This window comes from Lepidochelys kempii, chromosome 7 (assembly GCF_965140285.1).
Source record: "Lepidochelys kempii isolate rLepKem1 chromosome 7, rLepKem1.hap1, whole genome shotgun sequence".
Taxonomy (NCBI): Eukaryota; Metazoa; Chordata; order Testudines; family Cheloniidae; genus Lepidochelys; species Lepidochelys kempii.
Window position 1 is genome coordinate 89077119 of NC_136386.1, and position 26499 is coordinate 89103617.

Sequence of the window (26499 nt, forward strand, 5' to 3'; positions counted from 1 at the left end):
TTGGTTCAATAAGAGGTATTACCTCACCCACCTTGTCTCTCTAATATCCTGGGACCGACATGGCTACAACTACACTGCATATATGTCACAACTGCTCTGTTATACTAGTCACTTGGTACCAGATTTGTAAAGGTATTTAGGCACATAAAGGTCAGGTAGGAGACTAATGGGATTTCCAAAAGTGCCTTGGAGCCTAACGCCCATTTCTTTTTAAAATCCCACTACGCACTTATCTGTATCTTTAGGCACCCAAATACCTTTAAAAATCTGGCCCTCAGTCAGTCAAATGATTAAGCCTGTCAGTCATTTGGTTAAAGGGCTGACAACAAGGATGAAGCATTTGACAAAATGCCTAACATTGCTCAATGAATTAACCAACAAAAGGAATAACGATATTGTATTTTATTGCATGCTGTCAAATGCAAGGGAGCACCTATCATTCTGTAACGGCAAATGCCATGTAGCACTGTATCATGAACAGGCTACTTTAGCAGTAGCTGTAGCTCAAGTTTTATTGGCTGTCATATTACAGCTTTGAAACATTTACACCTATTGATTTTGTACTTCTTTTACCCTGAACATTTATATTTAGTTCATCTTGGAATACCAGAAAAAGATCAATACAAATGTAAATGCAAATGTTACAAAAATGGCAAATATAAATAAAAGATGGGCCTCATCAGAACTTTCAAACACCCCTACATGCGGAAGAAACCTGTGATTCATCCCCATCTCTATAAATATTTTTTGCTCAGCTTGTGGGGCAAATGCCAAAATTCCCTCTCAGTATACCTGATGGGCAATATATGGCAGTTTCATGATGAATTATATTCAAAATCATACCAAAAATGATTTTTGGATTTCTCACCCTTCCCCTTCTTGCATTTTTTCTACATGCAGAATGGTCACAACTAAATCCTCTCCTTTCTTTCTTTAATTTGGTTTACAAAACACAGCTCCTCCATATTGAAAGTGTATAAATTATCTACACAATTTTTATACAAAACTTACTCATAAAATTTCAAATTGTACCCTCCCAATCTACTCATTAGCACTAGTAAGTCTTCCTTCTTATTGCATCCTTATTCCACAAAAAGCCTATATAATCTTTTCAGAGAGCAGTGAAAGTTAAACTCTGGCGGTGTCAGACCAGAGGTGCAAAGATTTCCAGAGCCAAATTCCGTTATACAAGCCTCTTTCCATTTAAACTGGATGAACAGAAGTATAACAAGAGGAAATATTTTAACAGTAACCATTTTTATTTGATTTAACACGGGGCTTCACAAAACACAGGCAAATATTCCCTTAGATATACACATGGTACAACCCTGCAATTGTGGGTAGAATTTAACCACAAGGGAAAATAAGCAAAGATACCTGACAAATAAAAGAGTACTATAAATGTTCATGTTTACCTATGCCATACCTTTGATCACAAGAAAATGGAGTTCTTGCATATGCCTTTTGGTGCTGAAAATCCCACGTCTAGGCTTTTCAACATTTCTGAAGGGTTTTGTAAGGTCAGTCATGTGGTGATATAAGCTTTGCCTTGTAGTTCACAATTCCCATGATCCTTTGGATATCTACCACATCTTTTGGCTCCTGAAGCTCTAATATGGGCTGCATATAATTTGGATACATTTCTTTCCCACAGAAACTAACGAAGTGACCAACATACTTTATTTGTTCTGTTGTGAGCTGGCATTTATCATTCAATGTCAAACCCGCTTGCTGAAGATTTCCAAGCTCAGCATATAACTATGCCAGCTGAGCCTGTATTTCATTGATGGTGGAAAGAACATTTCTCCTCCAGTAGACATTTTTGTCAGTTTTGTTAGATTAGCATGGATCTTTATGTTACCATTAGGTGGAAGCACTACGAACACTTCAGCACCCCAAGGAGTGGTTTTCCTTTATGCAGGCTGTTATCCTCATTTGCTCTGTCATCTCAAATTCTTATTTTACTTTCCCCATCAGGATAATGGAAAGGTTGCCATGGCCTAGTGAGAGATGAGCTCTCAGTCCTATTAAGAATACTCCAAATGGCCAGCCTAACACACACAGCCTCTGACAATTGAAGTCCTACCACTTCTCTTCTCACGGAGGTGGTCTTACAAATAAAAAAGAGGGGGTGTGAAAAGTGAGTGTCTTATGCTTGCTCAGGCTGCTCAGGGGAGGTGGGGCCCTTTAGCTGCAGGCAGACAACTCACCCAGGAGAAGGAAAACTGAATTAAATCCTCTGAAGACAGAACACATATTTTTAGGGTAGTGGGCAGCAGGAGTACTCTTATAGAGAGACAAATAGAAACAGCATACACACTCCAGAGAACCAACTGGCTGGTGTAGTACCCTTGAAGGGAGAAGCAGCAGCCAACCTGTGGGTATTGTCAGGCCTCACCAGCCAGAGACCTAAACTGTGGCAGTAGGTGACATGCTGGATCTTTGTTCATTTTCACCTCGCACTTAAAGGATGGAAATAGTTATTGCCTTTAAGGGGTGGCTCATCCAGCCTACATATAACTCCACCAGGGACTCCCAAATGTTGGGAGGGCTGTTTTGGCCTACACTGGCAGTTTGCTTGCCTCAAACCTGGCAGCCCTGGACCAATAAGATCGCAAAACAAATGATTAACAAAAGTTTGTGAGTTGTTACTTTCATGGTGTCATCCTTAACAGGCCGGTTAAAGTGCGAAGCTGGCCAAGATGATGGTCTGAAGAAACATTAATATACTGTGCATTCAGGAGATCAGGTGGTCAGGAAATGCAACCCGAGAAATGGGTCTGGGTATAAGTTGTACTATGTAGGTGGTAGTGACAGGAGAAATGGTGTAGGAGTGGTGACTCACAATGAATTTTGTAAAATCTCCATCTTCCCTATTTGCCTTTGACAGAAATAAAAAATGGAGACCTCCCTTAACATCAGGGGTACATTTTCAGAATTACATGTGTTTTCAGCTGCATGAACTCAAATGACTTTAATGGGATCTGAATAGCTAACACTTTGCACACTGTTCCCTTTCTCTGTGTTTCAGAATGTTAGTTTTCTAGTCTCTCGACTTGTAGATCAATAGATGTTGCTGGAGATATATTGTTCAAAGACAAACTTTACATAAACATGCAAGCTAATAATCACATCATGCTGACCAGGTTAGTTGTTTTGTTGCAGAGCATATGTTGCCACTTTTGACACTGTGAGTACTTTATTATTTACTAAAACAAAAGCTTCTTGAGATATGAAAGCAGGGAATGTATGGTAATTCAAGCACAGTACATGATACCATTTTGCCTACTTCATTCTATGTTCAATCCCTAACTGCCTAGCACATAGAGCTGTGTTTCACTTGGTGATTTCAGTTCACAGTGATTTCATGCAAACCTTCTTTCACACTTTGATTTCTTTAGGTTTGAAATAATGTTGAAATGAGCTCATCCAAAACGTATTTGCTTTGGCCTGGGTTTGGACTTAAACCTTGCAAAACAAGACTTCTGAGTGATTTCCACCCAAACGTCTCACCAGCAGCTGAAACTTAACCCAGTTTCACTGTGAACTTGCGCCACATTCACAAACCTCACCAAAACGTTATTTGGAACATGGCCAGTGTGTAGGATTTGTAATGGAAACTGACACACTGCAAGTCTTCTCTAGTTGGGGGTCCATGAATCCAGCAGGGTTGGAAACTTCAAATTAACAGCAGACTTCTACTGTTTTAGCTAATGGAGTAACTGGTAGCAAGCCAAGGTTGTTATCCTCAATCTTACCACTAGAGGGGGATAAGATACATATTTTGTCAAATAGTGTCACAGTTATTAGACAATAGAGACTATCTAGACAATAGAGAACTAATGACACTCAGGAGTCTTGGGTTCTGTTACAGGGTTTGGAAGGGAATGTGTTCTACTGGTTTTGGACCCTTCTACTACTACCGTCGCCCCACAGCTCTGTGCCCCCGTGCACTCTCCGCTGCTCTCTATTTCGCTCTAGTTGCTTCCTCCTCCTACTCAGGTTCCAGGAAGGGAGCATTCAGAGTACAGGAGAAACAATATCCTTGCTCTTAATTCTGGTAGCACAGCAGATCCTGGCAGTTGGGAGGAGCAGCTGCAGGGAAAGTTCTATTCAGCCCCTACAACCCAGGGCTGGAGCATGCTCAGTACAAGCAGAAACTTGAGAGGCCTATAATTTGGCCAAATTTGTGTGAATTTTTACAAGGCTACCAAAAGACATTTTTCATTTTTCTGAGTACAGAACCCTCCCTGCCAAATTTCTAGTCCCTGCTTCAAAGCAAGGAAGTGCTAGAGCTTCTAAATAAATCTGACATAAGAATTCAACATTGGCAAAACAATATATTTTTCCATTTCTTGTTTCTGGAAATGGCTAATCATTGTTGCTGGAACTTTCCATTACAATTCAGTTTGAGGCAGACGCATGCATCAAAAATATCAGCCCAAATGGTTAAAGTTTAGCAAAGTAATAAGCTACTGAAAACAGGGTCTTCTAATGGAAATTGTCAGACAAACTTATTTCTAGGCATCACTCCCAGCTCTGTCCATAATAGAGGGCACAGTATCAGCCACTGTAGGTGAAGTAGAGTCCTAATTTCCATTGACACCTCCCTTCCTGTTGCTCACATTTTCAAATTCCTTTCAGGCTTAATGTTTTAATGTTTAGTTCAGCCCAAAGGCAAATATTCTTGGAAAGTGGGAACAAAACTGGTGCCTAAGTTCAGAGTTACTTGAATGTGAACTCAGTAATTGCACAGTATTTCTCAACAATTATCAGACTGCAGCATGTGAAATATCCAAATAATTTCCTGTTCTACAGGTATAGATAAACGCAGGGTTACCATATATGCCACAGTATAGTAGTTGTTAGTAAATGTTGACTTTTTAAATGGCAACCCCTGCATTTTCTAATCAGAAATTCTGCAGGCAGATAACTCAAAAATGACTGAAATTAGAAAAATGCAAACTTAGAACAACACTGGTGACTTTGCAAGCAGAGGTAATAATATAGATAGTATAACAATATAATATAGACAACTATAATCCAGTGAAAAATGAAATATATGATGTGTCTTCTAAAATTAAAGTGCAGTTTGAATAATATATAAGATAAGACAAAATCCTCTAGGTATTAATGTAAACAGGTTTTTTTTACCAAGGCTTTAAATATGTACTTTGTATACTTCAAAATAGATTTTTCACTGTACTAAGATAAGCTTCTCCACTTACTATTGCATATATAAAATAATCAATTAAAAGCTGTAAAACAGACTCTCTAGGGCCACAGAACTGTTATGCTTGCCTTGAGCTATAAATAGCGTTATGCAACTACTCTTCCCTTAATTGCAGAACATTGCTAGGAATTGCCAGTATATACTGTGGATTAACTACTGTCTTAGAAGTTTACATTTAAATGTGTGATTTCTTACTAGTACGGGAACATTTTTAATGGTGAAATGAAAACGTATGAGACTGGAAAATGACCAACTGGTAATATAACCCAATTAGGATTAATTTTTGAATGACTATATTTATTAATTGTACTTGTGATTAAGCTGCAAGACAAACAAAATGTCTGTACAGAATTGTTCAGATAAAATGTGATAGTTGGTCCATAGTTTTCTTATTGAATATTTGCTAAAATGAGTGGGCTAAGTAATTTCCCTTTATCGCCAGGGAATGATGACGCATACTGTCTATTTTATGTAACATATACCCGGCTTGTGAATGTGTTATGAAAGCTGCTTAGCTGACAGTCCTAACGTCCACTGTTTGTGTATACTGGCTAGAACCCCGGTGTTTTCTGAATTGTTCATAAATTAAATTGTATACAGGAAGGGTTTTTTTAAAAGCATTATTCAGTTGCAGTTTAATAATAGATAAAATCTTATAAATGTATCAACCAAAGTCATCAATCAAGTTTTTAAAATGAAAGTTAAACAACATCTCCCTGCAAAATGATCAAAGTCACTAGTTAAGAACTATAATGAGTATCAACTGAAGATATTCAGTATCGTATGATAAGAAAACAATATACTTACTCTCGGTCTATGACAAGACAAGTTACTGCTTCAGCAGCAATGACATTGGCTGTTCTGACATCTTCCCTAAAAGAAAAAAACATCTCTTAAGTAAGATATAACTTTCTGCTAACAATCTTCATAGTTTAGAGTCATTAAAGTATCTCATGGAAGAAATTTGTATGTTACACAGTTTTACATTTAATCGATCACTGAAAAGTGTCCATAATTCACACAAATTTTAAGCATGTTCAAGTTTTAAAAAAAATTTCATACAAATGAAATAACAGAAATATAACTGCCCTTTGTAGATAACATCAGATATTCAGTTAGGTAATGTGCCATGTTTTTCACTTTCCTAATGAGTGGTTTGTTCTTTGCTATATACTGTTTATATAAGCCAATAACAATCATAGTTGTCAGAAAATTAGACAGTCACATATTTTTTTAAAAAAATACATATATTCAGGGCTATAAGTCATGTCTTCCACCAATAAACTACATTTCATCTGCTCCTTACTTCACCTTACAGTATCTCATTACAGAAATATAACTGAATCATTCTCAATAACTAATGACTTTTAGAGCTAAATAGTCACTGTTTTGTGCGTAGTGTGGAAGGTACGGAGAGAAGGATTCCCAAAGCTTCCAGTCTCTTGGGTGTCCTGTACAAGGACTAGGAACAATCACAGGCCAGGCACTTAAGTGAGTCCAGGGATTATTTCTTTAGTGCACCTTGGATGCACTCACTCCCATCCACACAATGTTGCTCCTTGGGATGGGTGCAAAATACAGCAGGCTACATCACATCCAAGGCATTGTTCAGTATGAACTCTCCACTCTGCACATTAGGGAGCTTGGGAAGGGATGGTGCCTTGTGGGAGGCTCAATTAGTGTGGGATTTTCAAAAGCCCTCAGCATTGGCCTAACTCTGGTCCCATTGGTATTAATCATAGAATCATAGAATATCAGGGTTGGAAGGGACCTCAGGAGGTCATCTAGTCCAACCCCCTGCTCAAAAGCAGGACCCATCCCCAATTAAATCATCCCAGCCAGGGCTTTGTCAAGCCTGACCTTAAAAACTTCTAAGGAAGGAGATTCCACCACCTTCCTAGGCAACGCATTCCAGTGTTTCACCACCCTCCTAGTGAAAAAGTATTTTCTAATATCCAACCTAAACCTCCCCCACTGCAACTTGAGACCATTACTCCTTGTCCTGTCCTCTTCCACCACTGAGAATAGTCTAGAATCATCCTCTCTGGAACCACCTCTCAGGTAGTTGAAAGCAGCTATCAAATCCCCCCTCATTCTTCTCTTCCGCAGACTAAACAATCCCAGTTCCCTCAGCCTCTCCTCATAAGTCATGTGTTCCAGACCCCTAATCATTTTTGTTGCCCTTCGCTGGACTCTTTCCAGTTTATCCACATCCTTCTTGTAGTGTGGGGCCCAAAACTGGACACAGTACTCCAGGTGAGGCCTCACCAATGTCGAATAGAGGGGGACGATCACATCCCTCGATCTGCTCGCTATGCCCCTACTTATACATCCCAAAATGCCATTGGCCTTCTTGGCAACAAGGGCACACTGTTGACTCATATCCAGCTTCTCGTCCACTGTCACCCCTAGGTCCTTTTCCGCAGAACTGCTGCCTAGCCATTCAGTCCCTAGTCTGTAGCTATGCATTGGGTTCTTCCGTCCTAAGTGCAGGACCCTGCACTTATCCTTATTGAACCTCATCAGATTTCTTTTGGCCCAATCCTCCAATTTGTCTAGGTCCCTCTGTATCCTATCCCTGCCCTCCAGCATATCTACCACTCCTCCCAGTTTAGTATCATCCGCAAATTTGCTGAGAGTGCAATCCACACCATCCTCCAGATCATTTATGAAGATATTGAACAAAACCGGCCCCAGAACTGACCCCTGGGGCACTCCACTTGACACCGGCTGCCAACTAGACATGGTGCCATTGATCACTACCCATTGAGCCCGACAATCTAGCCAACTTTCTACCCACCTTATAGTGCATTCATCCAGCCCGTACTTCTTTAACTTGCTGACAAGAATACTGTGGGAGACCGTGTCAAAAGCTTTGCTAAAGTCAAGATACAATACATCCACTGCTTTCCCTTCATCCACAGAACCAGTAATCTCATCATAGAAGGCAATTAGATTAGTCAGGCATGACCTTCCCTTGGTGAATCCATGCTGACTGTTCCTGATCACTTTCCTCTCATGTAAGTGCTTCAGGATTGATTCTTTGAGGACCTGCTCCATGATTTTTCCGGGGACTGAGGTGAGGCTGACTGGCCTGTAGTTCCCTGGATCCTCCTTCTTCCCTTTTTTAAAGATTGGCACTACATTAGCCTTTTTCCAGTCATCCGGGACTTCCCCCGTTCGCCACGAGTTTTCAAAGATAATGGCCAATGGCTCTGCAATCACAGCCGCCAGTTCCTTTAGCACTCTCGGATGCAACTCGTCCGGCCCCATGGACTTGTGCACGTCCAGCTTTTCTAAATAGTCCCTAACCACCTCTTTCTCCACAGAGGGCTGGCCATCTATTCCCCATGTTGTGATGCCCAGCGCAGCAGTCTGGGAGCTGACCTTTTCGTGAAGACAGAGGCAAAAAAAGCATTGAGTACATTAGCTTTTTCCACATCTTCTGTCACTAGGTTGCCTCCTTCATTCATTAAGGGGCCCACACTTTCCTTGGCTTTCTTCTTGTTGCCAACATACCTGAAGAAACCCTTCTTGTTACTCTTAACATCTCTTGCTAGCTGCAGCTCCAGGTGCGATTTGGCCCTCCTAATTTCATTCCTACATGCCCGAGCAATATTTTTATACTCTTCCCTGGTCATATGTCCAACCTTCCACTTCTTGTAAGCTTCTTTTTTATGCTTAAGATCTGCTAGGATTTCACCATTAAGCCAAGCTGGTCGCCTGCCATATTTACTATTCTTTCGACACATTGGGATGGTTTGTCACTGTAACCTCAACAGGGATTCCTTGAAATACAGCCAGCTCTCCTGGACTCCTTTCCCCTTCATGTTAGCCCCCCAGGGGATCCTACCCATCCGTTCCCTGAGGGAGTTGAAGTCTGCTTTCCTGAAGTCCAGGGTCCGTATCCTGCTGCTTACCTTTCTTCCCTGTGTCAGGATCCTGAACTCAACCAACTCATGGTCACTGCCTCCCAGATTCCCATCCACTTTTGCTTCCCCTACTAATTCTTCCCGGTTTGTGAGCAGCAGGTCAAGAAAAGCTCCCCCCTTAGTTGGCTCCTCTAGCACTTCCACCAGGAAATTGTCCCCTATGCTTTCCAAAAACTTCCTGGATTGTCTATGCACCGCTGTATTGCTCTCCCAGCAGATATCAGGAAAATTAAAGTCACCCATGAGAACCAGGGCGTGCGATCTAGTAGCTTCCGCGAGCTGCCGGAAGAAAGCCTCATCCACCTCATCCCCCTGGTCCGGTGGTCTATAGCAGACTCCCACCACTACATCACTCCTGTTGCTCACACTTCTAAACTTAATCCAGAGACACTCAGGTTTTTCTGCAGTTTCGTACCGGAGTTCTGAGCAGTCATACTGCTCCCTTACATACAGTGCTACTCCCCCACCTTTTCTGCCCTGCCTGTCCTTCCTGAACAGTTTATAACCATCCGTGACAGTACTCCAGTCATGTGAGTTATCCCACCAAGTCTCTGTTATTCCAATCACGTCATAATTCCTTGACGTCACCAGGACCTCCAGTATTAATGGGAGTTTTACTATAGATGTTAGTGGAAGCAGTTAGGCCATTTCTGAGCATGTTTGAAAATCCCACTCTCATTTTTAAGGAGTACTTGTGGCACCTTAGAGACTAACCAATTTATTTGAACATAAGCTTTCATGAGCTACAGCTCACTTCATCGGATGCATACTGTGGAAAATACAGAAGATGTTCTTATACATACAAACCATGAAAAAATGGGTGTTTACCACTACAAAAGGTTTTCTCTCCCCCCACCCCACTCTCCTGTTGGTAATAGCTTATCTAAAGTGATCACTCTCCTTACAATGTGTATGATAATCAAGTTGGGACATTTCCAGCACAAATCCAGGTTTTCTCCCCCCCCCCATTGTTAAATCCTGGATTTGTGCTGGAAATGGCCCACCTTGATTATCATACACATTGTAAGGAGAGTGATCACTTTAGATAAGCCATTACCAGCAGGAGAGTGGGGTGGGGGGAGAAAAAACCTTTTGTAGTGGTAAACACCCATTTTTTCATGGTTTGTATATATAAGAACATCTTCTGTATTTTCCACAGTATGCATCCGATGAAGTCAGCTGTAGCTCACGAAAGCTTATGCTCAAATAAATTGGTTAGTCTCTAAGGTACCACAAGTACTCCTTTTCTTTTTGCGAATACAGACTAACACGGCTGTTACTCTGAAACTCTCATTTTTAAATCCTTCTTCAGGAACTAAAATGTGTCATTTCAAACCACACATTCACCTAGAAATACATTTAGTTTACTTTCTGAATCTTCATTAATGAATCCTTCAATCTCCTGTTCTAGATCATACTGCAATACATGGCTACAGATCATAACATTTGATTTCAGTCAAACAGATCCGTGACTTGAGTTAAGCCCTTAGCTGTTCATTAGTCCTAACTGAAGCTTAGAATAAATGTCACCCTAGATGCCATTTTTTTCTTCATAAAAAGAGACTTTAACTGTATTGAAATTTACAAATTATAAAGTGGTAAAAATAGAGATGGTTATGGTTTCAGTTTACATTGATTAACTAAGTCATTATTTTTACAGATGAAAATTCATTGGCAATTGAGCTGGATGCTCCTCATTCCTGTGTACCCTGGTTAGTCTTTCTAACCTGTGCAAAGTGGGTGTAAAAGTCTACAACTGGTACTCATCAGAGTCTTCTTTTTTAAGCACACTCTTTACATATGCATAAATGATGACAAAATAGTGGTGAATCAGGCCAAAACATGATATTCATAAGTTTGGAAAAACTCCGTGTATTGAACAAGGAGATTCATTTCTTGTCAATTTAAAACAAAAAACAAAAAACCACACATGAAATGCATTTACATGGTGTGTTCATATTGTAGCAGGAGCAGTGAAATTTATGCTGGTCTCTTTGTAATATTGTTTTGATATACAATTAGGAAAGCAAAACAATATTAACATTAGTTTATGAGGACCTAATTATGAAGCTGATTTTATGTTAAATTTAAAAGCCAAACAATTAAAATTCATGTAATTGGAGACTCTTGTATCATTGCCATACTATGAAGCTACAACATTAAATGACACCGGGGAAATTACTTTGGTGCAAGTCTCCAGGCCATTGAACGATGCCATAACATTTTCATTGTATGGGACTTCATGATGGAATAACTATTACTCTGAATCTATGGAGACACTGTTCAGCCAAAGGGGATGCTGCAGAAGAAAAGCAGGTACTCCCTTCCTGCAGTAACTGAGAAAACTGCCTCCACAACACTCAGCTGCTGCTGAAGAAGAGTCATTATTAGGTAAAAATGAAACAATATCCATTCAGTTGTCTATATGCTACTGTGGCACGACTATTTTTCAAAAAGGAAATCATGCCATTACTATTATGTTAAAAATCTTAAGGTTCGGACCACCCCACAACAGGAAGGAAATTATTGTTGCTGTCGTACCACTACCTGCATAATGTTCTGTTTCCTTACTGTAGCACATATGCCCTTTTATCGCGGATTCTCTTAGCTTGTATGCCATACAGTATGCACTGCCTTGAGCGAACAGATTTATTGGAACCGAACAGAGAGACAGGATAGCTCAGAATTTCCTTGCTTTTTTCAGCATTTTGTAAGAAGCCTTAGCATTACTATACTGTAAGTTTTGTGCTTAATCATTTTTAAAAGGATATCATATACTTGGCCAGCTGCCACATTATGGAGTTTATTTAACTGGTGTTCGGCAATCCTGTTCTAGTTAAGATTAAATGCCTATTCAAACTTTCAAAAGCAGAAGAAAAAGACTATTTGTATTCTTAGCAGTACAGAAACATTAGTACAAGTACAGTATAATATGCATATCAACTTTAAAATACAGTACATATATTGTTCCACAACATATGTACACATTAATACCAATTCTCTTACTATTATACTAGTTAATGTTAAGGTTATAAAAATTGCATTCACAGCTACAAACATGCAACTGATTAATAAAACTTTAGACTTATGCTAAAATAAGTTTTTAGTCAAAAGTTTTTAAAAGTGTGCCACTTAAAGGTAGCCATTAGTTACAATGCAGAACAAGCAAACAATCCAACATGAAATATTTTTTAAGTATTGTTTTGTGAACACTGACTCTGATATTTTCTCAACTTCATCATTGGACTCTTCCTCACTACTTCCCGAGAAACAGCAGTCTTCATCGGAAGAGTCACTTTTACTGTCTGAATAATCCATAGGCGATGTTCGCATCCACCATTTGCCTTTATGAAAACTGCTGTTTCTTTCTGCCCAGCTCCTGCATCTTGTCCTCTGGACTAGCTCTGGAACTTAAAACTTCTAGGCTTGGAAAAGGTCACAGCTGCTGTGGGGATATCTACTGTGTATCACTGGGAACTGTAAGCAGAGTATATTGCTCAGCCACAAAGAAGCATATAGTTAATGCAAGAAGGCAGTATTCTCATCACTGGTACTCTCTCTTACAGCTCTGGTGCAATGTGCCTGCTGTCAACAGACGTAGTAGCAAATCCTTTCTGCCAGGACATACTTAAGCGGACACCTGTTAACCTGCACATAGGGACAAACTAATCTGAATGCCAAAACCTTTTATTATTTGTTTGAATCAAGCTCAGCAGTTTCATACAATGTGACAAACATTATGTCTCAGGTTACAGGGTCAGCAGGATTCTTCTTCAAATTAAGATACTTGATAAAATGAACAGAAAATTCTAAAAGGAAAAATATGATTCAAGTTTACTAGAACTTTTAAAAGTGTATTATATCACTTTAAATCAGGGTACTACTACTGAAATACACATTAAGGGTCATTTTAGAGGAGAATAGGTGTGCATACAGGTAGATTTCACCTTTTAGAGCTGGGTGATTAATTCGTTATGTATACTTCAGTGAATTTAATCATTTTTCTGCTGACAAATTGCCTACAAACAACCATTTTTAAACATAGTTGTGAATAATTTCTGTGACTAATTCTTGGTGTTCCAATGAACGGCTCATGAATATAGTGAAATATTTCATATGTGAAATTTGCAGTTTTGATTGGAGACATAGATTACATGGTACATTTCTGTTGTCTGATTATATTTACTTAGGGCTTCTCTACACTGCCCTGCAGTTTGGACTATAGGGGTGTGAATAGGAGGATGCACCAAACTGCAGTGTGTAACTCCCCAGTGTAGCTGTTGAAGGTATGAATGAAAAGGTGCTTAGTCCTCATTAATGTAATCCGGTTTGAATAAGATTACATTAGTGTGAATTAGGAACCTTTTACCTTGTGCCAGCAGTATCCACACCGGTGAGTTACAGTGCAGTACTTTGGTGCACACTGTTATTCCCACCCCTGTACGCTGAACTACAGGACAGTGTAGACACAGGCTTACAGCCGTGCCACTGTACCGCTCTTTGTTGGCGGGAGAGAGCTCTCCTGTTGGTATAATTAAAACACCCACAATGTGTGGGGTTTGCTATGTTGGCAGGAGAGTCTCTCCTGCTGACATAGGGCCGTCCACACCAGCACTTTGTCTGTGAAACTTACGTTGGTGAGGGGTGTGTTTTTTCACACCCCGACTGACAAAAGTGCTAGTGTAGACAAAGCCTTAATTTGTAAATTTTTGGGGGCAGAAACTGTCTTTTTGTTCTATGTTTGTATAGCACCTAGCACAAAGGGGTCTTGGTCCATGACTTGGCTCTTAGGTGTTACCATAATACAAAATAATCAAATTAATGTAATCCTAAAAACAAATTGTACTGAAATAGACTATTTATTCAGTGAATAGTTTGCTTAAAATTTGCTGTTGTGTTACCAGTAAACTCAGTTCTAGAATATTTGTGGAAAGTGAACACAAAAAAATGGTGCAAACACAATTAAGCAATTCATTTAAAAATGTGAACAGCTCTTAAAATGTTTTACAGTATTCACCAGCACCAATAATGATCAGAGGATTCAAAATTCGCTCTCCTTTCATAGAAAGTGAAAAGTGGTACATGGACCATAAAAAGACTGAGTCTTCAATAGATTGTTACACTAAGGGTATGTCTTCACTGCAGAGTTAACTCGTGTTATCCATGCTCCTCTTGAGTTAGCCTAGCTTGAGTGGAACAACACTACAGCTAGGCAAAGTGATTAAAGCAAAGTGATTAGCAGCACAAAGTGACTGGATTAGCAACTGATGAATTGAGCTAACTCGAGGTGTAGCCCGCAGCTCTATCCTCACTGCATTACTATCTCAAATGTCAGAAACACTCAGGCTGCAACCCATGCTCCGTAACAGGCCAACTATCTTGAGTTTAAAGCACTGCTTAACTGGAGATAGAGATTTTGGTATGTGGATGAGAAGTGGGTTAAGGGCAACACCTGAGTTATACTGCCAGATAAAACTGCAGTGAAGACAAGTCCTGTAAAAAGTTACCTACTAATTAGAGCTGGGCAGGAAATGTTTTTTCCCCCATCTTGCAAGAGCTTGAGATTTTTTTTCTTGTCCTAAATTGGGACACAGTAGAAATATTGAACTTTTTTTGTGCATCAATATTTTTTTTCTAACTTCTACTTGCTTTGACTTATCTCAAATGACTCATTCTACAAACTTCAAATCAGGTATATTAAGAAAATATTGACAAGAACTAGTGCACAGGATCAGTGATGAAATAAAGAAAGGTATATTTGGGAAGTTATACATTAGCATCTTAGGTACATCAGAATGTTGTTCTTCCTGAAAAAGACTAAGAAGTTTCCCTATGACTGGTGAATACTGAAGCTTTATTTCCTTCTTTTTTTATTTAAAAATCAAGGGTAAAATTTTCAAAATCATCTGAATGACTTGGAGCCTAAGACCCATTTTCAAAAGTAACGTAGGTGCTTGAAAATTTTGACCTGGACCTTTTCTATGTAGCAAGAGCTTTCAAAATGTAAACCAATCATGTGAAGTAGTACCTTCCTCCAGGAACAGTCCTGCTATGGAAAGGGTATCAGATTCGGACCCTAAGATGGCTTGTCATTGTAATTTTTCTGAAAATAAAAGTGGAAAAATCACAGCTCACAAGCTGGGCACCTGCCATTAGCTACCAGAAATCAATTTACTGTTCCTGGCACCTTCTCTTTTTGCCATCCCAAACAAAGGAAGCATGGATCAGTGGAATTTTCATTCCTCATATGAGCTCCAGTTTCCTTCGGTTTTTGCTCTTAGCTTCAGCGTCTGTGCTAGCAGTGCCATCAGAAGAAAGTGTCATTGGCCCTTCCCCAGTACAAAAACCAATGTAGGTTGCCACCACTTCTCTTTGGGGAAATGAAGTCGAATTACGAACGATATCTCCTGAAGGCATTGCTGCCTGAAGGTTGTTGAAGATCCTAAAAAGTGAGTCTTTGCTCCCAGGCCCATCCACCATGCCACATTTGGGAAGTAGGGGGAAGAAAGAGAGGAAATAGTTCTAATTTACATAAAACCCCGTGAATATAATTTATGCCACATTTCCTAAAAACTTTTTTATTATTTGTTACTGAAATATGGTTAAGCATAGATCTCCAACTGAACTGTAATGAAGGGAATGTAACTATTCTTTTGGAAACCATCTGTGCATAACAAGCTACCATGCAATATTAGCAAAATTCAATTTGTATCCAACAAAGCAGAGCCACATTAAATCTCGTACAGCAGGCAATTACTGGTCACTAGTGTGTAATTCATAGTCCCCAAGGGACCTGTAGTTTAGGTGCTTCTGAAATGCCTCTACTACTATTTAGAGATATCCTCTCTTCTAATGCCAAAGAGATCTTTTAAGCTGATGCCCGCTGCAAGACCACTTCCCATATTATCCTGCAAATCAGGAGTACTTCAGTAGCTCCAAGTCAAATTCTTCTCTTGTTTTATGAGTTGCAAGAACTATGCTTTTTGTGACTGTTTACACTTTTAAAAAGATTTCCCCCTATAAACTGGGGATATGTTTCTAAATATTATAGTTTCCTATAGACATAAAATGTTTTTTTATTCTTGCCTGAATTTATAAAATTAAACCATGGAAGACCATGTTCTTTCACAATGTTGAAAAGAAAAAACAATGTAACAATGTCTGCTGTAAAGTTATATCATCTGTCATGTATTCTCATAAAGTATATAGCAGTGCAGATGCTGGTAAGAAAACCTTGGGGATACATTCTCACCTTGATGGCAATGTCTGAGCATAACTCTGTTAGCCTAAATAATAGTTATACACCTAAATCAGTGTGTAATCAAATATGGAAATAAATGTTCATCGAAAACCTGTGAAATGTGCAACCTGAAAAAGCTTCCACTGTAATGAAGTATGATTCTTTTTTTATCTAAGATACAGAATTATTAAAATTGCTGCAGAAGTAATGCATTCAATGAAATTACAACTTTTTGGAAGAAATGCAATCCCAGAGAAACTTGGTTATGAAACAGCGCCAGACTGAAATAACATTAGAAGAAGCACTATGTACATTGCTATATAATTAGCTCATACAACAATTCACACCTGCTTTGGAAAAGAAAAACATTTCCTTCAGCCCACCATTTCACTTCAGTCCAACAACAAAGTTTTACAGGCATTATTTATAGCTTCCTTTCCTCTACTCATTAAAATTAAGTTTTATGATTCACTGTATAGGCTGGAAAAAAATGTACCAACCGCTTACAGTAATTCATAGCTCTATTCCATCTGGTAGAATATAAATAGTACTTATTCTGGACTCCCGTATCAAATATTTAGCTGCATTCACAGTGGATTCCAACTGAAAAGATTTAGCCTCAGGGAGGATTTTATAGGAAAGAGAGATAGCTGTGTGTGCTCCTTCTGACTGTTGTTATTTTAACGCTTTTAAAGTTAAAGATTTGGGGGTCATATTGAAACAGTTTTTCCAGGAACCCACCAAGATAACAGGTATTTCTATCCAAAAATTCTGCTCTTTCCCTTACTCTGCTGGAAGCTTCTAAAATCATGCTGAGATTCCAGACACTTACTGCTAATATCACAGTAAATTTTAATTCAAAAATCCTACTACAAAGGATGCTCTGAAATCCTGCCAAGATTGTATGTAAGACCTGTGAATTACCTTTTGTTTCATGACAATTATGGATATTATTTTATAAAGAATGGATCATAGGAAAATGCTAGGGTGCTTTTGATTCTTTTTTGTTTGGTGAATGATGCAAATTAATTCCAGTCTATTAGAAATGTCTTATTTTAAATATTTTATCCAAAAGCTCTAAAAGAAAAATATTATGACTTTGTAATGATTGTATTTATTTTTAACTATTCATATTTATTTGGAAGGCAGGGTGGCCTTCTTGACAGAGCCCTGGATTGGGATGCAGGAGGCCTGGGTCTATTCCCAGCACTGCCACTGGCGTGATGAGCGACCTTGGGCAAGTCACTTCACTGATTTTGCCTCCATTTCCCTGTCTATATAACAGGGATAATGTTACTTACCTCCTTGGGAAAGCCACTTGACATCTATGGATGAAAAGCCTTATAGAAGAGCTAGGTATTGTTATTATCCAACCGTAGATCTGAAATTATAGAGGACTGAATTATGTAACCAAAGCAATGATATTTTTTGAAATAGAGGGGTTTCATTTATTCTTATTGTCCCCATCATTACATATAAAGGGAATTAATACAAACAAGCGTTGGCAGTAATTGGTACAAATTAAACTGACCCTAACTTCTACTACCTGGAATCAGTAATGGGATGTATACTCTTCCAAAACTCAGGCTTAAATTAAAAAAAAAAATGTCAACATGAACAATATGTGTTGCACTGATTCCCTAAAATTGTTAATCTTGGGCTGCGGTAAAGAGTAAGAGGGAGCAAATTTCAGTGCCAAGATTTTTCCACTAAAAATGGCCTGAAGCCATGCCCCAGGAGTTCAGCCATGGGGGACAGACAGCAAGACTTGTACAACATAATGTAACAGCCATAGCAGGGGAGAGTGGAAAAGGCAGTCTTTCAGATGCCTAGGATTCAGACTATTCAAGACTTTACAGATGATAACCAACAGCTTAATTTGTATCTAGTTGTAGGCCAAGTGCTAATGCAGAGTGCTATGCACTGACTCAGAACTTAGATGCTATGTATTAGAAACACCCAGCAGGCAGGAACATAGAAAGCTTCCCTGTCACCAAGACCTCATCCTCACTAGGAGAAAAGGTGTATTCTTAACATAAGTTAACTAAACACAGGGAAAAATTCTAGTGAAGACAAAGCAGTTTTGTAGTTTTCACATGACTTATCAGGTCAAGATAAACCCTGGGCTCCCCCACAGTTTTCAACTTAAGCTGCTAATATGGATGAAAACAAAAAACTGCCTGGTTTTCACTAGGATTTTACTTTGTGTTAGTTAACTCAAGTTGGGAGCTTATCTTTTTCCAACTGAAGACAAAGCCTAAGAACTAGCTCAGCAGCTGTAATTCATGGGTCTGCTCCAGAAGGCATCACAATTATCACTAATACCTCTGAACAAAGGTAAGGTAAATGCAGCCTACACCCAAATAACATCTGTGAATTAAAAATAAAAATGCTTCTCATTTGCAATGCTACTTTCCACTTCTCTGGAGTGAAGCTTCACTACCTCTCCTCCTTCCCACAGCACACCAACAGCACAGTGCCCAGATGTGTCAACACCACTTGGTGTACTGTGGAAACTTTGCACAACTCCAGACCTTCACCAACAGCTCATCTTAACTCAGTCCCCTTGGAACTTGAGCACTCTTGCCTCTATGTACATACCTATCTCACCACTCCCAATTGAGCCAACATCAATCTTGCATCCTTCCCCAACATAATTTGCAATAGGAAGAAATAAATAGAGGAAAATGCCAGCAAAAGCCTGAAAAGATTATCAGTAAAAGCTATATCCAAACTCAGTTCAATCAGTAATCATCACAGCCCCATGGGCCTGAGACAATCATGACCTGAGCCTCATGCTAATCATTGTAAGATCTGGAGTCAATAAGCTTGTCCAGCCTGCTCATTTTGTATCTTCTCTCTCCCCATATCTTCATTTTTTATGACAGGTAGGTGGGGTTCACACTGAAGATGCTTAGACACGGGCTTTTTTCTAATCTATTCCAGAAATGTATTCCACAGTTTAAATCAGCCACCAAGAATATCTTGCCTCCAACTCCAGAAGATTTTCTTCCTAGGCTGTAACGATGCGGCCTCTGGTGGGACACAACTGAGAGTATCAATTCAGGACAAATTGCTTCAAGCAGGGCATTCACAGCTCAAGGCTCGGTGTCCTTTATTATTAAGGCACACCAAACCAACCAAACAGAGAGGACTTCGGTTTTACCCCAATGGCTAACTAGAAGTCATATAAGCAATTCCCTCAGATACTCCAGTTCCAGCACCATTCCTTATGGGGATGAATGGTTATGAAAACCAACACCCCAGTAAAAGAAAAAAGGTTTTCCCAATCCCAGAGGACCAAGCCCCAGACCCAGGTCAATATACAAGTCCGATCTTACTCACAAATCACGCTGTTGCCAATCCTTTAGAATCTAAAATCTAAAGGATTATTCATAAAAAGAAAGAAATATAGATGAGAGCTTCATTGTAGCAAAGTTCCTCCAGAGGTAAGAAGCAGGACTGAAGACAAAACGGAGAAGATGTAGCTGCCTTTTATATCCTCTGCCATGTGGAAGGATACCCTTTTGTTCTTACTATGGAAAATCATGGCAGCAAGATGGACTTTGGAGTCACATGGGCAAGTCACATGTCCATGCATAACTCAGTTCTTTACAGGTGGAGCAGCCATTGCTCCCATGCTATCTTGAACATTCCCAGGAAAGCTCCTCATATGTGGATTGGAGTCTCCCAAGGTCCATTGTCAGTTAAGTGTATCTTGATTGGGCACTTAATCTGAAGAACTCTTTCTCAAGAAGCTGACCAAATGCTTCACTAATGCTACTTAGAATCAAACACATTGAGATACAAATACATAGCCAATATTCATAACTTCAAATACAAAAATGATACACACATACAGCAGCATAATTATAACCAGCAAATTACAACATTTTCATAGACACCTTACTTTACCTCCTTTCTACAAGATTTGGTGCAATTATAGGACCTTGGTTGCAACAGTGATCTATACGGTCACAGTTCACGTCAATAACGTCACAGGCATTGATAGATACAGTTGTCTTGGCAGGTTACAAATGAAAAAAAAAACAGTTGCAGATGTAACCTGGTGCCAAACTGTTAAGGATCCTGAAGATTGAGCTTGGAAGCCAATGGGAAATGGTGGATAAGAGGGAAGGTCTTCTTATGGATTGGTAACTGGTTAAAAGATAGGAAACAGAGGGTAGGAATAAATGGTCAGTTTTCAGAATGGAGAGAGGTAAATAGTGGTGTCCCATGGGGTCTGTACTGGGACCAGTCCTATTCAACATATTCATAAATGATCTGGAAAAAGGGGTAAACAGTGGGGTGGCAAAATTTCCAGATGATACAAAACTACTCAAGATAGTTAAGTGCCAGGCAGACTGCAAAGAGCTACAAAAGGATCCTTCAAAACTGGATGACTGGGCAACAAAATGGCAGATGAGATTCAATGTTGATAAATGCATAGTAATGCACACTGAAAAACATAATTCCAACTATACATATAAAATGATGGGGTCTAAATTAGCTGTTACCACTCAAGAAAGAGATCTTGGAGTCAGCGTGGATAGTTCTCTGAAAACATCCACTCAATGTGCAGCAGCAGTCAAAAAAGCAAACAGAATGTTGGGAATCATTAAGAAAGGGATAGATAATAAGACAGAAAGTATCATATTGCCTCTATATAAATCCATGGTACACCCACATCTTCAATACTGTGTGCAGATGTGGTCGCCCCATCTCAAAAAAGAGATATTAGATTTAGAAAAGGTTCAGAAACAGGCAACAAAAATGATTAGGGGATATGGAACAGCTTCCGTATGAGGAAATATTAATAAGACTGGGACTTTTCAGCTTGGAAAAGAGATATGATAGAGGTTTATAAAATCTGGTGTGGAGAAAGTAAATAAGTAAGTGTTATATACTCCTTCTTAAAACACAGGAACTAGGAGTCACCAAATGAAAATAATAGGCAGCAGGTTTAAAACAAACAAAAGGAAGTATTTTTTTCACACAGCACATATTCAGTCTGTGCAATTCTTTGCCAGAGGATGTTGTGAAGGCCAAGACTATAACAGGGTTCAAAAAAGAACTAGATAAGTTCATAGAGGATAGGTCCATCAATGGCTATTAGCCAGGATGGGCAGGGATGGTGTCCATAGCCTCTGTTTGTCAGAAACTGAGAATGGGCAGCAGGGTTTGGATAACTTGATGATTACCTGTTCTGTTCATTCCCTCTGGGGCACTTGGCACTCGGAAGACAGGATACTGGGCTAGATGGATCTTTGGTCAGACCCAGTATGGCTGTTCTTATGCTCTTAACAGTGGAGGGAAAGGGGTACAGGCATGATGTATTTAAAAGGCTTTTTTCTAAATTTGTACAAGCTAAAGTTTGCGACTGACTGTGAATGAAAGCCCTAGCTATCATACAGGGTATTACAGGCTTCAGACAACAAATGTGGGACCATGGATGCTAGATGCTATTAGAGTAATGGGCATAGACCCTTGGTGACGTGAAGGTAGACGATGATTGCCAGAAGCTGGGAATGGGTGACAGGGCATGGATCACTTGATGATTACTTGTTCTGTTCATTCCCTCTGTGGCACTTGGCATTAGCCACTGTTGGAAGACAGGATACTGGGCTAGATGGACCTTTGGTCTGACCCAGTATGACTGTTCTTATGTTTATGTTCTTATGTGTCCAAGATGATACAGCCAGTAATTAGCAGAGCCAGAAATAGAACGGAGGGCTGCCAGCCCCTCTCTTTAACTATTATGTCATGCTACCTCAGCTGGGCCTAACTTACTCCTTACATAAAGCCACACATAGAGGGGGGAACAAGTTATTCCTAATTGTGTCTTATTTATATTATTGTAACCATTTAAACACCAATGCTACAAGTGGTAACCCTTACACCAATACAGAAGATTCTTTAATAAAACTCCACCTAGTAAGTGCCTGTACTCGTGTGTCTACTATCTGCAAGAGCAGAGCAACACTTAACTCTTTTTTCTCAAAATATTTATATGGCTGATCTGTTATAATTTGGCTTTTTTACATGTCAGATGTTTTGGATCACATATTCTTTACTATGTCTAAGTGTCAAGCAGTGGTTCTGTCTATTAAAATAAACACCTTCATATACCAAAGCTAGTTGTATTCTTTGGAAATAATAAAATATTTTCCAATAAAGAACATTTTTGTAATTTTTTTTCTGAAATTAATTGATAGTTTTAAACTGAGATTATATTTTTAAAACAATATTTCTGCTCAAGTGCTAGTTAAGGTGCAACAGTTGCAATGGGATATTGAAGTGTTATTTACAACTTCTCCTTTATGGATGTCAATTACAGGACAAGTTGTGCAACTATTTTTTTCTGCTGGTGACATCTGTCTCCTTGGCTCACACCAATAACAGCTCTAATGGAAGGTGTTTTTTGGGGAGGGGGAGGTGGGGCTTTGAGTCTCTTACTGAGATAGGCTGCTGATTACATTCTATACTTCAAGATTTTTCTTCTGATAACTTTAAACAATCATTTATTTGATTATCCTTGGAGGTTTTTTAATCATTAAGTAAATGAAGCCACTAGATCCTTGAGCGATAATAACTAGGCTGAGCTTCTTGCACATACTCTGGGCTCCTTGCATTCCTCCCTCCCCTCCTGCTCCTACAAAGGACTCTTGCACCAGCCAGAGTGACCATGGGTGATGGCATTGCACCAGGCATCATGTAGAACAGTTCCATTTCCTCCTCCTCTGCCCCACAACCTTCCTGTATGCCACCCCTCATTTCAGGGGCTGCCTGCAAACCCCCTCTTTTATGTCAGAGGTTCTGTGTGTCCCTCATGTCTCTTCCCTCATCCCATTGCTCCCCATTCTCTCTCCCTATACTAGGAGGAAGAGAGTGGATGACCTTGGCATTGGGAGAAAGAGAGGTATGAGGGAGCTTCTGGTATAGGAGATGCAGACATGAGAAGAATGGGGGAACACACAGAGCCCCTGCCAGGGTGGGGGAGAATGAGTAGGGACCTTGGTAAGGGGGAGACAGAAGGGAGGCACACAGCACTTCTGTGAGGGGGGAGATTGGGGAGAGATGCAGAGAGCTTCTGAAATAAAGGCGGATGGGAGAGTGGCACACAGGAAGTTTGTGTGGTGGAATGGAGAGGTGCAAGGAGCCCTGATGTGTGCAATAAGCTCAGCTGACAGAAGTTACAAAGTGTGCATGCCCTTAGTAGCTAAAGACCATTTAAAACCTGGAGCCTGCTGATGCAGTTGCACAGCAAATAGTGCAGGAATATAGATAGGAAAGGACTTGCTGCTGCCTTTCCTTCAGTGGTATTTTCCTTTCTCAGACTGCAGTTTTACTCAGACACATCTCAAACCAACTATGTAAGACCTGTGACTCACCCCACACACATCCCACATCCAATAAAGCACAAAATTCAATGGAGCCTTGAAACCTTCCCACTGATAGGACCAGTACTAACAGAGTTTGTACTCTCTTAGCCTCCCGTGCAACTCAGGTTTTAATTTGGCAGCTCTTAAACCTTATAAGCATGGTCTAATCTAGATTTATTTTCCTAAAACGTCACATGCACACTGGAAAAAATAACCCCAACTATACATACAATATGATGGGGGCTAATTTAGCTACAACTAATCAGGAAAGACATCTTGGAGTCATCGTGGATAGTTCTCTGAAAACAGTCATGCAGTGTGCAGCGGCAGTCAAAAAAGTGAATGGGATGTTAGGAATCATTTAAAAAGGGATAGAGAATAAGAAGGAGAATATCTTATTGCCCTTATATAAATCCATGGTACGCCCACATCTTGAATACTGCATACAGACGTGGTCTCCTCATCTCAAAAAAGATATACTGGCATTAGAAAAGGTTCAGAGAAGGACAACTAAAATGATTAGGGGGTTGACATGGGTCCCATATGAGGAGAGATTAAAGAGGCTAGGACTTTTCAGCTTGGAAAAGAGGAGACTAAGGGGGGATATGATAGAGGTATATAAAATCATGAGTGGTGTGAAGAAAGTGAATAAGAAAAAGTTATTTACTTGTTCCCATAATATAAGAACTAGGGGCCACCAAATGAAATTAATGGGCCGCAGGTTTAAAACAAATAAAAGGAAGTTCTTCACACAGCCAACCTGTGGAATTCCTTGCCTGAAGAGGTTATGAAGGCTAGGACTATAACAGGGTTTAAAAAAGAACTGGATAAATTCATGGAGGTTAAGTCCATTAATGGTTATTAGCCAGGATGGGTAGGGAATGGTGTCCCTAGACTCTGTTTGTCAGAGGGTAGAGATGGATGGCAGGAGAGAGATCACTTGATCATTACTTGTTAGGTTCACTCCCTCTGGGGCACCTGGCATTGGCCACTGTTGGCAGACAGGATACTGGGCTGGATGGACCTTTGGTCTGACCCAGTATGACCATTCTTATGTTTTTTTGTTCTTATGCTAATTTCTTTATTTTAGTGCTTACTTTCTATTTTTTCTATATGTAATCTATATTTTACTTTAAAGTGTGAATACCATGGCAGGTAAGCTCACAGACAACAAGACGTGTATGGAGTTCCTTACCTTTTCGTTTATTAGTTAAATCATACTTGGGGGGAGGTTATATTTTTATGAAATATTCAAGAAAACCACTGGACTGCCATCATGATTCAAAGTCTAGATGTAACAATTACAAATCTCTATATTTGAAAAATAATGTGAACGATCCCTTTAATGACTGAGAATACTATTTTCAGGACTTCTTTGAACTACTAATGCTTCAATTTCTTTGAGATACAATTGCACTTCAAAACACACCGGCTGTCAATGCAACAGTATTCTGGGATTGACCCAATTTCTATCTAATCATTAATGGTACAACTTTTACTTTCATTTAACAAACAAAGTGGATTCTCCTACAAAGCCTTGGCAACATCTTAACAGATTTGTGAAATGTAAGGAATACATTTAAAAAGAGTCAATCAGTTAATGAGTGCTGTTAAGTACTTAGTCTTCAGTTCTTCATCAATTGATAGCAGGATTTCATTAAACATTACTAGATGCCTAGTTTATATCTTTTCTTCTAATTTAATACAGAACATGATGGGGCAGATTTTATGGTCTGGCTAAGGAGGCTCTGCTGGTTTAATTGATGCTCAGCTGTGGCCAAGCCCTTCACCCAGACATGCCCGCTACCCCAGAGGTCTTACAGAGGGGGAATCCTCTATTAGATATTTAAGATGGTTTGAAGACTTCTTTGCAGTCTTCCCTGGCTTTGTTGGATGACCTCAGGGAGGTCTTAGGAATTTCTATTGTGAGTTCTGACTCTAACTTGAAGAGGTGAAGGTGCTGAGTCTTTAACAGAGGCTTCCTTTATCCAAAAGACTCAAGCTAAATAGGCATTAGCAACAAATTAAAAATCAAAGCATTTGTGACTAAAAATCCCTCCCCCTTTCAATTGCTCAACTTTCACTCTCCTGGCTCTTACGATTTCACCTTTTAACTAGTTCTCTCGTCATCCCACAGTCTTCAAAACCAAGATGGGATAAGCAGGAGAGTGAGTTTGTGTGTGTGGTTTTTGGAGGGGAGGGGTGAGAAAACCTGGATTTGTGCTGGAAATGGCCCACCTTGATTATCATACACATTGTAAAGAGAGTGGTCACTTTGGGTGGGCTATTACCAGCAGGAGAGTGAGTTGGGGGGGGGAGGGTGAGAAAACCTGGATTTGTGCTGGAAATGGCCCAGCTTGATTATCATACACATTGTAAGGAGAGTGATCACTTTAGATTTTACCAGCTATTACCAGCAGGAGAGTGGGGTGGGAGGAGGTATTGTTTCATGGTCTCTGTGTATATAATGTCTTCTGCAGTTTCCACAGTATGCATCCGATGAAGTGAGCTGTAGCTCACGAAAGCTTATGCTCAAATAAATTGGTTAGTCTCTAAGGTGCCACAAGTACTCCTTTTCTTTTTGCGAATACAGACTAACACAGCTGTTACTCTGAAAAATGGGACCTGAATTTCTAACATAAACTACAAGCAGAAAAAGGCTTTTTAAAATAACAAAAAGCAATCTTTCCAGCTATTATATATCATAAAGAA

General features: G+C 39.6%; 1 protein-coding gene across 2 annotated transcripts in view; it reads right to left on the reverse strand.

Moving 5' to 3' along the window:
• The window catches only part of PRKG1 (protein kinase cGMP-dependent 1), a 903020-nt gene that overhangs the window by 121600 nt on the left and 754921 nt on the right, over positions 1–26499 (reverse strand). For both annotated transcript variants that reach the window (XM_073353692.2, XM_073353691.2), the window contains one exon: positions 6041–6106. In XM_073353692.2, the coding sequence (XP_073209793.1) occupies positions 6041–6106 (66 nt within the window). The remainder of the gene's footprint in view (positions 1–6040; positions 6107–26499) is intronic.